At 36.2% G+C, this 14,587-nt stretch overlaps 1 protein-coding gene across 8 annotated transcripts in view; it reads right to left on the bottom strand.

Annotated features, from left to right (window-relative positions):
- Atp11c (ATPase phospholipid transporting 11C) overlaps window positions 1-14,587 on the bottom strand; it is a 175,621-nt gene that overhangs the window by 79,089 nt on the left and 81,945 nt on the right. For all 8 annotated transcript variants that reach the window (XM_040744669.1, XM_040744670.1, XM_040744671.1 and 5 more), the window contains exons 4-7: window positions 13,660-13,740; window positions 11,603-11,710; window positions 4,365-4,493; window positions 1,570-1,673 (exon numbers count right to left, since the gene is read on the bottom strand). In XM_040744669.1, the coding sequence (XP_040600603.1) occupies window positions 1,570-1,673; window positions 4,365-4,493; window positions 11,603-11,710; window positions 13,660-13,740 (422 nt within the window). The remainder of the gene's footprint in view (window positions 1-1,569; window positions 1,674-4,364; window positions 4,494-11,602; window positions 11,711-13,659; window positions 13,741-14,587) is intronic.

Here is a 14,587-nt window from a genome sequence, read left to right on the forward strand (position 1 = left end):
ATAATATTCACCCTTGCAATTTCTCCCTATCTACATCCCTACCACTCAAAATTCATGCTTTCTTTAAAAAACATTAATTTTTAATTGTATGAACTTCTAAGTGTACCTCTGTGTTTGTGCATGTAAATGAATGCAAACAAAGTAGCCAGAGGCATCAGACCCCCTGGAGCTATAAGTGGTTATGAGAAGTCTAATGTGTGTTTGGTATACATGCTCTTAATCACTGAGTTATCTCTATAATGTCTCAACTTAAACATTTTTATACACAAAATAGGAAGCACTATCCATTCACTCTATGTTAATTTTGAAAGTACTGAACTAGATGCATGCTGAAGATACAATAAACTAAAAAGGCATATTCTTTCCCCCTAGGAAAGGTAAGTGAATTTGATAAACATAGTACAAGTGATCAGAGTACTAGAAATACTTGGTATTCTGAAGTCGCATTGTAGGGATTCAGCTTAGGTAAATTAGGATAACCTTGCCTACCTAAAGGGAACTGCAAAATCTGGAGTTTTCCCTTATAAATATATGTATTTGTATAGATGTGTGTGTAACATATACATATATTCTCATGGAGAATAAGCCACTCTCTCTTCTGTGATTTCATGGACTTGGCATACATCTTTACTATTGTACTGTAAGCTTAGCTTTATTGACTGATATTCTTTGTTCATTGAGTTCCTTGAAGGTGGAGAAAGATTTTTTTTTTGCTTGTGGCTCTAGATCTTAGTGTCAACATGAACATAAATAAGAGAAAGAGGAAACAAGGAATGAAGTGTGTGTGTGTGGGGTGTCAACATTCTCATAGTAGGATGTTATTTCTCTACTGTTCCATATTTTAGTAAACCAAATCTAGCCATTTGGTCCTCCATTATGACCAACAACATGAATTAACATGATGGTTTGCCTGTATAGTGAATGTTCCCTGCAACAGCAGTATAGAATGAAATTAATTAAAAACTATTACTACAGCCTCAGCAGTACCATACCCTAATTAAATGAACCATTCTTAGAAGCTAATGACAAGTTCTTGACAATCCACAATGCATGTTAATCAGAAAACATACATCCATGAGCCAGAAGAAAACACACCATTTTAATTGTCCTTGAACTTAATGGCTTATTGTGAACAACAAATGGCCTATTCACAATCTTTAGTTCATCATAATCATTAATAAGAAAGGATACTGTGCCTACTAATTGCATTGTCCCATATCCTCTTGCTTGTTTCATGTTGGATAAGATGCAAAAGGTTTATTTTTATTTGAATTAACTCTGGGAACTCCATTAGTCAAATAGATGAGGCTTGGGGTAACAATCTAAAAAAACTGATAGCCATATTTACAAGTAACATAAAGAAAAGAAAACATAGGATGCCTGGGCCCATAGTGAATTATCTTAGGCTGGTAGTGAGCAATGTTGATTTGATTAATTTCCTTTCCAGGAGGAAGAACAGCTCATAAAAATATGTAAGAATAGAATGGTAAGTAGTGGGTGTTTGTTTGCTATACTGGTGGCAAAAAAGCAGAGCCAACAGACAGCAACAAAGCAAAACAAGGTGCTTACTTGTAGAGGTCAGGTTGAGGCTGTTCACATTCAATGGTTGCTCGAAGGTTATCAATGGATTCGGCTGTACACAGTGCAATGGTATCTCGTACTGCATAATGGGTCTATATGAAAGCACAAAATAATCAAATATAAAGTATTTCTTTTTTGTAACTGTATATCTAACTGATTTCAGAAACAGCACATTTTAGAGCAAGAGGGTTAAGCAGAGTATTACAAATGCTGATGGATATTCTACACCAAATGAATCGCAGGATACCATTCTGAAAATACATTACAAATAACTAGGTAACCTTGCTCCAAAAGGATTTCAAAGGTAAAAGAAAACAAAAATTCTTCTTTGTACTGACATTGGAGTGCATATTACATTTGTAGTTTCCATATAATTACGTGAAATCCCCATGAAGATTTTAACATATTTTTCTCATATATAAAACCAAGATTTGAGAAGAAACATTAATGGTTCCATTACATAAACAGTTTAATGATTTTGAAACTGTTCAATATGGGCATATTTTATATAGAAACAGAAGGATAATGTCTTATATTCAACAATTAAGATAGTCTATATATATATGCAACATGCTCTTAATTTATTTAAAATTAAGACAAGCTCCAATGAGCCCATTTATTTACTGTGAACAAAGGTTAATGAAGATTCAAGTATTACACTACTTATGCATAAGGGAAAGCTGGTGAAACAGTCTTCAGGGATATTAGAGAACATCTTGGTTTACATTTAAAAATATTATCTGACTTCTGACTTCTTGCCACTTAATGAATAAAAGAACATTGAACTTTTTCTTCCTCCAAACAGTATTTTCAATGTTAGATAATCTTTAGGTAGATTTCTCTATCTTGATAATACCTAAAATATAACTCAGTTTTTAAACCTCTAAGATACCAGTAATTTGGTGTCATGTGCTTGAAACACAAAATCAGTAAACAGTAACAAGTAAAGCATTTATTTCACATTCTGAGTCCTATTCCACAGGGAAAGTAGGAAACCTCATCAAAGATATGCCTGGATGTGAGCTCATTAGTATTTCTATTTTTTCTTTTAAACAGGATCTCTCCATGCAGCACTGGCTGGTCCAGAACCCCCTATGTAAATCATGCTGGCCTCAAACTCAGAGATTCATCTGTCTCTGTCTCTGTCTCTGGTATTAAAGGCATGTGCACTCCACTGAACCAGAATTACTCCTTAAATGCAGCACAGAAAGGATAAGACTTTATGTTCCATGGAGCACTGGATCATAACATCCCAAAACTGGCTTTGTCAGAAAGTACCAGCAAAGTGAAATTATCATCTATTTTGATTAAGTTGACTATTATAACATACTTAAAATTCCTCTGAGTTACAATAAATAACACATTTATTAAACTATAACCTAAGGCATTAAAGCATGTAATCAAATTACTCCACAGTAGACTAGCTATATCACAGGAAAAACTATGTGTATTTATTTATTTTCATTTGTATTGGTGTTTTGACTATATGTACATCTGTGTACCACTTCTGTGCCTAGTGTCTGAGCAGATCAGGGCATGCCGAAGCAGGTCAGGGAGTCAGATTCCCTGAAAATGGAATTGCAGCTGCTTTGAGCTATTATACAGGTTCTAGGAATTGAACCCATTTCCTCTAGAAGAGCAGTCAGTGCTCTTAACTATACTTTCCTCCAGACTCAGAATAAATCTTTTAAACAAAAATAAACAGTCTAAAAATAAAACTAGATGAATTATAAAGTTAAATACTTAAAGTTGATTCTATAGTTGTGTAGTTTAGCTCACAAGTATTGTCATTTATAAAAGCCTAGGGTGAAAAATAGCTCACTGGTAGCTCTACTGTGAACACATGGGCCAAGAGTTCATTCCTAAGGACAACAAAACAAAAGGCCTAAATAACATGTTAACTGAATTTTATCAATATTAGGTTTTAGTGGTGCTATAAAAACTGTGATGGCTTTTGGTTAGGGCATGGGTCTCCCCCACCCCCCACAATGTAAACTTATTCTCCAACGTGGGTGTTTACTTAGAAGCTCGAATATAATTACATAACCACTGTCTATAAATATAAATATACTTACAAGAACAGTAAAAATGAGATAAGGGATTAAAGAGTATTAGGAGACAGTACTTCTGGACCAACCAGTAACTTCTGAGCAACTCTGATGTTTGTCTTCCCTTCCTTGTGTAACAGCTTTCTCTTATGGACAATAGTGATAATTATAATTGGAAAGACCTCCAAGGTTGTGAATATTATTGAGATAACATCTTAAAATTGTATGAAAATGGTTCTACACAAATAAAGGTAAGGTGTTATTATCACCAGTCTAGTAATAAACATGATTTTAAATGATAGCTTTCAGAGATGTATAATCTTTTTTTATCATTTTTTATTTTAATTTTAAATGGCTTGTTTTACATGTCAATCCCAGTTCCCTCTCCCTCCCCTCCTCCCGCACTTCCCCTCCCCCCCCTCCCTCCCACCCTATTGCCAAATCCTTCCACATAGGGGATATTTAGAGTCTGTCATTTTACTCTGGGTAGGGTCCAGACACTCCCCTAAGAGTCCAGGCTGAGAGAGCATCTCTCTTTGTGCTATAGGCACACGAAGACAGTTTGTATACCAGGGATAGACACTGATCCACAGCTCAGGGCCCCATAGGTTGCCCAGGCCTTCTCGCTGACACTCACATTTGGGGGGTCCAGATCAGTCCCATGCTGGCTACAGCAGAACTGTCTTATTAACCATTCTGAGAATAAAATGCTCAGGTCAGATTGAGTCTCATTACCTTGCAATTAGATTCACCATCAAGACTGGCTGTAGTGACATAACAGGTTCCATCAGTTGTGCAGGATGACAGAAGAATAAGATCACAGGGAAAGGTTTCATTTGCCTGTACTTCTACTACATCACCAACCTAAAATAACAGTAAATATTTTAAATTCTAAACAAATTATTCTGTATAGCACACATTAAAGCTAAAACTTTATTAAGAGACATCTACAGATTTGAGATTCTGGGAGTATCTTAGCATTCTACACGACATGCAAAGAAATGAAAGACTATTACTGAACATTCAGAATCCGCTTTAAGGTCATAAGGACTTAGGATGCTTTCAGAATATCTTAGTACTATTGTGTAATAAGTAATTCTGACATTCATGTGTTCTATGTTCTCTGATATTACTGAAACTGATATATAATAAGAATTGATTTCTACTGTCATTTCACGAATGAAGCAAGAAAATCTATAGGTTTCAGATCAGTTACTACATGACCAGAGCCCTCCACATTTTCACTTTGAACCACATATATTTCAGCATATTTTGTCTGCAGTTATGATTATTGGGTTCCTTCTTTAGTGTTCAGAATACCTCAGCTAATTGAGAAAAGTATCAAGTTTCCTCATAATTGACACGGAGAGGGAGTTCTTAGCTTTCCAAGAATTCATCCACCGAAGAACCAGTTAATATAGCAACAACAATCTCTTATTAGAAAGTATCCTGAACCCAAATAGAAGAGAAACTTAAGAGATGAAATCTTGAACAACTCAATGATGCAGAAACAACAATCTCTTATCAGCAAGCATCCTTGACCCAAGTAGAAGAAAAACTTAAGAGATGAAATCTTGAACCATTCAATGATGCAGAGAGCAAAGCATAAAAGTGAAGACTTTAAAACCTGAGTTCATGTCCCAGCCTTGTTACTAAATAATATAACCTTAGGTAAATGTCTTAGATGATTCCAATGATTGCAGAAGACTAATAATGGAAATTTGAAACAAGCAAAACATTAAGTAATGTGCACATATTAACTATTTGATGAATATCAATAATACTTATTAATGCAATATTAACTACTTTATTCACAAATTGAGAATACCAGAGTATATTTCTTGAGAAGGATATAAGAAAGCCTTCAGAAAACACTTCCAAACAATTTCCATGACACACTACAGAGAAAATTACCCTGTCAAAAAACCCTAAAAACAAAACTTAAAAAACCCTCAAAACCCACAAGACTATTACCACTAATCATAAATACACTACAAGCAATCTACAAAACAGTATTTTTAAGTTCATCAGAGGGCTGAATATACAGGAGAGGTAAAGAGAGGCACCTGATGATCTTAGGATGAAAGTCACATTCACAGAAGTCAAAGCCTGTTACACTGACCTGGATACACTGACGGTGAATGCTCAAGTAATACATGAAATTTTTCTACTTTTCTAGTATGATTTGGGATATTAAGGTGAAGATTTTAGGCCTACTCAAATGGAAAAATTATTTTCTTTGATAATATAAATAAATATCCAAAAGCACCGGAATTAGAAATTACAATTAAATTAATTTAAAATATTACTTTACTTTTCAAATGTTTCCTTCCACGGTAACATAAATGTTTGTTAAGATATAACAATAGCTATATTTAAATACACAGAAGAAATACCACAATGGGACAGGCCAGGCAGGCTAAGGAATTTAGGTTTTACCCTGAAGCCAAAGGAGAAGGAAACTGTAAGGAAAGAGAATGACTCAATCAACTCATAGTTTGTTTCTATTTACCATTTAAAAACATTTAAATAAATGTGTATCTGTGTTTTGCTTACATGTATGTAAGTGCACTGCATGCATGTCTGGTGACTGCAGAGACCAGAAGAGTGTGTCAGAACCTCTGAAGTAGAGTTAAGGATAGTTGTGAAGAGCTATGTGGGAGCTAGGAAGTGATCCCAGGTTCTCTGCAAGAGTAGCAATTGTTCTTAACTTCTGATCCGTCTCTCCAGTCCCTCTATTTTTAAAGGGAGCTGGTAAGATGGCTCAGCAGGCAAGGACACTTATTACCAAATGTGATGACCCTAGTTCAAACCCTAGAATCTACATGGTGGGAGAGAACTGATCGCCTTTTAACACCACAATATACATGCATGTATACCACATACACATAAATAAGTAACATAAATTAAAGTAAATAATAATAAAAAGATTTCCTGTCCTGTCTCCCTTCCATGTGTCTTATTATCCTTTGCTTTGCATATTCACTCCTCCAATAATACATATAGTCTCTCTCATACAACAGATACTATTTGTTTTGCCTGCACTGGTAGGTATGTAATGTTGTGAGATATTTTGTTAGTGTCTTACAAATAAAGGTTTTGGAGTCAGAGGGCAGAGTGAGCCACTAGCTGACCAAAATTAACCACAGATGTTTTAGTGTGTGGAAGACAGATAGGAGAGGAAGTAGTAAGGCAGAATGGGAAGGGACCGGGCTCTCTGTTTGGAAGAAGTAATGGAGCAGGTCGGGAAGACTAGTGGCTTTTCTGGTTCGCTGATCTTTCAGGTTCTAACCCCAGTCTGACTCCTGAGTAACCCTTCAATGTAAAGCATGTGTGCAGTGCCCACAAGCCAGAATGCGGTATTAGATCCCCTGAGATTGGAGTTACAGATGGTTGTGAGCCACCATGTGAATGCTGGGGATCAAACCAGGGTCCTCTGGAAGACCAATCAGTACTCTTAACAATCTCCAGCCCCAGGAAAAATGTGTAACACGAATAATAAAAACCCAGAGACAAGCTGAAGAACAGGAAAGCAAAGTAGCCAGCCATAGAGAATTCATGTCTCTACTAAGGCTGGGACGATCCTGACCTCAACGAGGCTGGAGACTAACTGCCTGCCTGTCCCCAGTATGACTGGAGAATGAATGCCACTTCTGAGACCCTGCTGTTTCCTTATATACCTCACTACTGTTGAGCTCTGTTTCTCTTTTAGACTGACTCACTCCCATGTAGCCCTAGGTGGCCCTGAACTCACAGAGATCCATCTGCCTCTGTCTCTTGAGCCTGGCCTCTATGACTGACTAGTGTGGCTGGTAATGCATTTAGATCTTCAGTGGCTTTTTTAGATCATAAACAAAACTGACTATCATAAAAGAGATTAATAAGAAAACAAACCAACAAACAAATGAACAAAGTAGAGCAGTAGAAATAGCATATTCACTAGGGCTTTAAGTATGATGAGCAAATTCTCTACAACTAAACTATAAGCACTATAAGTGCAGGCATTAAGAGATCAATAAGTTGCCCAAACTGTTCTTGAACTTGCTCTGTGTAGGGTAGGGAGGAGTTAAACATGTGAGGTCTCTACCTTAGCCTCCCAAGTAGCTGGATTACAAGTCTCTAACACTAGGACCAACAATAATTTTAAAGTAATTTTTTCTATCTTAATTAATTTATTGCATGTATATGATGTGTGTGGGCACATGTACCACAGTTAATACTTGGAGGTCAGATGAAACTTTTGGGAGTCAAATCTCTTCTAACATGTGGATCCTTGGAACTGAACTCAGGTCATCAAACATGGTAGCAGATGCCTTTACTCACTTAGCCATCTCACTGACCTTTCAATAAAATTTTTAATTAATTAAATATATTCATTTATTTTATATTGAGAACACAGTTATCCTCCATCCTCTGTGGAATATTCTTTTACACTGTGTGAATATATGACACAGTGATTGATTAAAAAAAAGCTAAAAGGTTTCTCAAGGCAGAGTCTGGGGAGTGATGAGGAAATGCAGAGAAAGCAGGAGATGAACTTGTCATACTAAAAAAAGGTATTGAGCTACATGGCAGAGCATAGATAAGATATATGGGTTAATTTAAGTTATAAGAGCTAGTTAATAACAAACTGAGCTTTACGCCGAGCATTTATAATTAATAATAAGTCTCTGTATGGTTATTTGGGATATGGGTGGTGGGACAGAAAAGTTCACCTATATTCCTCTGCTCCCATTCCCTTCTCCCACGGGAGTCAACAAAGAATGGCATAAGTATCAAGCTGAGGTAGGACTAAGCTCCTCCCTCTACATAAAGGCTGGGCGAGGCAACCCAGCATGGGAACAGGTTCCCAAAAGCCAGCCAAAGTGTCAGGAACAGATTCCACTCCCACTGCCAGGAGTCCTACAAGTAGACCAAGCTATACAACTGTCACAGATATGTAGAGGGCTTAGGTCGGTCCCATGTGGGCTTCTTAGCTGTCAGTCCAGTGTCTGAGCTCTTATGAGTCCAGGGTTAGTTGTCTCTGTGGGTTCTCTTGTAATGACATTGACCCCCTAACCCCCTGGCTTAAGGATTCCCAGAGCTCAGTTCAGTGCTTGGCTGTGGATCTCTGCAACTGCCTCCATTAGTTACAGAACGAAGCTCTCTGATGACAATTAGTGTAATGGGGGCATTTTGGGGTCAGGTAGAAATCTGGTGCAAGGGAAACTTCTACAAATCTACTAGGATGACCCCAACTAAGACTCCCAACAATAGTGAATATGTAGCCTCAACTGGTCATCTCCTTTAAGCAATTCGTAAATGCTAGGTATAAGCTACTATGACAGTTTAGAATCCCCACAAGCTTGAGAGTTATGAGTGGACCATTTCTCAGATCTTTTCCACAGGCTCCCACTGTGCTCATGAGAAAGCATGAGGACCTAATTGGACCATCTTTTCTGATCAGCCACAGGAGTGATTAACTGCTATGGGGAGACAGGCAGGCACAGGCATGCCAGTATCATGGACCTTTCTCTTACAGGAAGCAAAAAGCTTGCCTTACATCTAGGGCAAATGTAGGGAAGAGGCAGAAGAAAGAAAATGCAAGCAAACTGCTTCATGAGATAAGATAGGAAGCCAATTTATACCAAGGACTTGGCTACCATGAGAGATGGGACTGTAAGACTAGAAAACTACGATGCTATATAAAACTCAGGTGCATAGTACTTGGCCAATATTGAGATTGGTACAGGAAAACCAAGAAATTATTCTGTTCCTATCTGGAGTTTCATACTGAGTAACAAATAAGAAACAGCAGGATACTGTTTTGAGAGAGAAGCAAAGCAACGGAAAGAGACATCTACTGCTAGTTAGGCCATCTGAATAAGTTAAAGGAAGATGGTGGAAAAGTAACATTATGAAAAACACTCCAGCACCCCAGGTCCAACACAAAACTCAGGATAGCTGGAATCAATCTTTCAAAAGAATGTAAAGCCCAGTAGTGTATTAAAATAGCAATAATTATAATAAAAGAAACAATGGCAACCTAACTCTTGACTAGACTGACCCAAATACCAAACACTAAAGGTCTGATGGTAGCAGAGCAGGCCCATTTCAGAAACCATATACTACTAATCTCGATATGAAGATATTAATCTAATGAAGTGAAAACTTATATCCACATAAAAACCTATATTTGAATGTTTGTGGCAGCTTTGTTCACAACTGACAAAATTTGGAAGGAGTAAAATGTATTCCTTCTCTAGAAGGTAGATAATCAAGAAAACTGGTATATTCAGAAAAATTAGTATTTCACATCACTACAAACAAATAAGCTATCAAGCCATGAAAAGACATGGAGGAAACTTAAATGTATACTAAGCTAAAGAAGTCAGTATTTTAAAAAATGGCTATATATGGAATGGTTTCAGTATGGTTTTTACAATATAATAGTCTGGAAAATGCAAAAGCATATAGTAATAAAAGGACCAGTGACTTCATAGATTAAGGGCAAATGAAGAATACTGAGATTAAACACAGATTTTTAGAGACAGTGACTTTATAGTATATGATTTTACAAGGTTAAACATATGTCATGTATTTGTCAAACCTCATAGAATGCACAGCACCAAGAATGAACATTACTGTAAACTAAATTTTATGTGCCAGGAGGTTTACTGATGTTCACAATAGAAAAGGGTGCTTGTGTGGCAGAGCATTGGCTACATGGCTACACTTTGTTACATTTTGCTTTGAACATAAACCAGTTCTAAACAGCACTGTTTATTATTTTAAAAAAATCTACTGACAACCAAAAGCGTTTGATGTGGTAAAATCTAAACGTCATCTGGCAGGGATCTTACTTGGTAGAGAAAGCAAACAGTGATTAATTCAAATAAAATATGAATATCACCTTGCTCTGAAAATATAATCAGTATACTCTTTGTGCACAAACAATTCTGTAGTTCACTAAAATTAACATAAGACTAGTAATTCTCAAACCCAGGCATATACTCAAAGGAATTGAAAATTGATATTCAAACAAAAACTTGTTCTTGAAAATTCAGAACAGCAATATCTATAGCTGCCCCCAACAGAAACATTAGCTAGTGAATAAAGAAAATGTGGTATACACATAGAATATATTATCATCCAACCATCAAAAGAAATGAATTATTGATACATGCTAAAACATAAATGGAATTTTTAAATATTCTGAAAGATGGAAAACACAAAGTTCATGTAGTGGATGATTTCATTCGTGTGAAATATTTAAACTTTAAATTCATTGAGAAAGGTTAGTGTTGACAGGACTTGGGTAGAAGAAATAATGTATAATGATTATGGAGTTTCCTTTTCTGGTGATGTAAACAGTGATGGTGGTTAATATAACATTGTGAAAATAAATAAATGATACTGATTCATATACTTTCTTTTGTATTTTTGAGACTGGGTTTCCCCTGGCTGTCCTACAACTTAGTATGTAGATCAGGCTCGTCTTGAACTCACAGAGATCTGCCTGCCTCTGCCTCCTGAGTGCTGGGATTAAAGGGCTACACAACTACTACCCTGATTTGTATACTTTCAAATGTACAATTTTATCACGCAAGACTGCAGTTATCCTGAGTGAGGGTCAGCAAGATGGTTCAGAGAGTAAAAGTGCTTGGTCTGATCCCAGGACTGGGGAGGCAGAAGCAGGCGGATCTCTGTGAGTTTGAGGCCAGCCTGGTCTACAGAGTGAGTTCCAGGACAGCCTCCAAAGTCACAGAGAATTCCTGTCTTGAAAAACAACAAAAACAAGCAAACAAACAAAGTGCTTGGTGTGTAAGCATAATGACTAGATTCTGAACCATAGAACTCATGTCAGAAGGAGGGAACTGACTCCAGAAATTTGTCCTCTGAACTCCACACATGTTCCATGGCATAAGAATGTGTGTGCACATGCACACACCATTAAGAGTTGCTTTAAAAGGGGTGATTTAGTAAAATAGTACCTTGATTTTTTCACTTTCTTTTCTTACACGTTTTGCATTTTCAATAATGTAAACAGTGCTTTTGTTGACTTCATTATCAGCTCTGTGTCTAAGCCAATCTTCATATCCCTATAAAGATAAGAAAAATTTTATTTATAACTTTATAATGTTAATTTCAACACAGAATGCCACAGATACGATAAATAAATATATTGCTGTATGCTTTTAATTCCAGCACTTGGGAGGCAGAGACAGGTGGATCTCTGAGTTTGAAGCCATCCTGGTCTACAGAGCAAATGCCAGGATAGGCTCCAAAGCTACACAGAGAAACCTGGTCTCGAAAAACAAAACAAAACCAACCAACCAATGAGAAAATTTGAGGCTCATTTTAAACATACTCCTTAGGCAAATAGCTTTATTGTGTTCCTTAATTCTTCAGATATATAAAGAGAAAACAGGTAGTAGAGCCTTAACATTCTTCATTGTGAAACACTATGATTTATTCCTATAGTACTCTAATGAATGCCTATGTTGTCTTTAATATATGTCTGAGGATTAAGGAACCTTATAACTACTTCTACTTTGTTGGGAAGATTGATTTGTTTATTTTATGTGTATTGGTATTTCGTCTTCATGTACACCTGTGAACCTTGTGTGTGCAGTGACCGGGTAGGCAAGAACAGGGTGTCAGATGCCCTGGAACTAGAGTTACAGATGGTTGTGTGCTGGGAATAGAAACTGGGTCCTCTGGAAAAGAAGCCAGTGCTCTTAAATAGTGAGTTATTTCTCCTGTAGATGTTTCTACTTTTAATTTGAAAAAATGATTGTTCTTATATTTTATCACTTAGAAATGCAATTCTTCTCATGCAGAAAGTAGGAAAATTTGAAATAGTTTTGCCAGAGAATTTACATATTACAGAGATAAGAATTAAAATTCTCCACTGACGTAATGATTAAACAAAATAGAAATTGGTGTTTGTTTTTAGAATTAAAAAGTAATCAGAGAGATTTAATGGTTCATTTTCCTTTGGGCTTTTTGTGTGCAATAGATTTAAGTTAACAGAGCAAAGGAAGCAGGACGTTCATTTGAACATGACCTCCTCTTTTTATAGCCAATGCTTTTTTGCCTCATTGGAATATCTGTGTCTTTTCACATAGATTTGTTTGAAAAAAAAATCTTGATCACTTTTTCTCTCCTCTCCCCCCTTTTTCTCCTCATTCCTATTCTGTCCCTCTTTATGAAAACACTAGGCTATCATTTCATAGGGTACATTCTCTGATGCTGATGAAGAAAGGAAGGACAAAACATGAACTAATACTGGGTATAGAATGAATCAGTAAAATCCTTAGAAAACCATGCATGTTATTCTTAGAACTAAAAATTTATGATATTCAGAAAAATATCTAGATAGCCAAAGGGAAAGAACATTCCAAGTCTTTATTTAGCAATGAAATACATGATAAAACTATTTGTATAATCCCTGATAGGCAAGAGAGAAGGTAACCTTGTTCCTTCAATCTGCAAGTTTCCTTAAGGTACTTTCAGAAAGCATGTTGATAGGTATTATCTAAAAATGTGTTTGCAAATAAGCAGATCCTGTGGCCTTTTCCTATACAGTTAACCCACACCCCACTTAAAGTTTTGTGTTGATAGTTTCAACTTCATTTGAACAATTTAAAAATGTTCAAAATACTTTAAAGACAATCACATCATAATCTGTGGCAGCGTATCAGCTCTAACAAGAAAGTCTCCCCTACCCATCACTCTCCTCAACAGTATTACTGATGATAATGAAATTCAAGTATTTGTGTTCTTAAGTTCTGTGCTATAGGCAACAGCAACAACAATTCATTGGAATTGGAAATTTTAATACATATCACATTAAAATAATTAATGAACATTAAAACCCACTTGCCATTTCCAAACTGAGTTGAATTTTCTACTTGTTCTTTCTATTACATTTATACCACATACACATAGATATTGCAAAGGAAAAGAGTTAATAATTTAGAAAATTTACAAGAAAATTAAACCCAGTTGCATTAAAGGACAGGTATAGTTTAAGTAATAGATTTACCTGTTTGATTGCTGTAACAGTTATAACAAAGAAAAGTGGAAGTCCACTAGTAACTGGGCTGGTTGGTGTGTCCACTGTGACCTAGGTAAAGAAATTAAATTGAAAATAAAATTAGCTATTAACTCATATTTAGCATTTACATGTTGCAAACATTTCAAACAAAATACGTTTCATTAATGAGATGAATACTAACTTTAATTACAACAAAAGTAATCTATACAACAGTTAATTTAAGAAAATTCAGTACTAGTTTTCATATCATATTAGATGATCTCCTTTATTGAAATATGCACTGGTTTATCAGCTAATGACTGAAAAGCAGTCTGTCAGCCCCTATACTGTTACCTTCTAGCCGCAAGAAATCCTGCTTAAAAAAGATTAAAAAATCTTTGCCTTCATTTAGCTCAAAGCTTACAAGGGAAAACAATACATTAAAACCAGTGTACAGATGCTGAGGATCTATGGGGTAGTTAGGAGTTAACTATCTCAAAGGAGGTTTTCGGGTACAATGGACAATATACGCAAAGTCTCTCTTCTAAATGTAAAGTGACACTTGTACAAGAAATCAAACAAAGCAAAACAAAAAGCAGTGCCAAAAGAGTATAGTGGAGATAGTGCTGGAGAGGCAGGCATGAGTCAAACTGCAGGGAAAGCTGTTGACTTTTCATTATTCATGCTTCAGTAGGGAATCTTTGAAGAACATACACAGGGAAAGGTAGCATGAACATTTATTCTTACTACTCTGTAAGAGTAAGAATGGAGGACAGGAGTCTACTTGTGAGGCCACTGCTGTATTCCAAGTGAAAGATGATGGCTTGGATTAGGGTAGAAGGAAGAGATGTGGAAAGAAGCACTGAAGATGAGGGGAGAAAAAAATGGAAAGACTGCTAAGTGATGAGCTATAACTATTGGTTGCAGATGTCTTGCA

Source organism: Mesocricetus auratus, unplaced genomic scaffold (assembly GCF_017639785.1).
Source record: "Mesocricetus auratus isolate SY011 unplaced genomic scaffold, BCM_Maur_2.0 Super-Scaffold_100003, whole genome shotgun sequence".
Classification (NCBI taxonomy): Eukaryota; Metazoa; Chordata; class Mammalia; order Rodentia; family Cricetidae; genus Mesocricetus; species Mesocricetus auratus.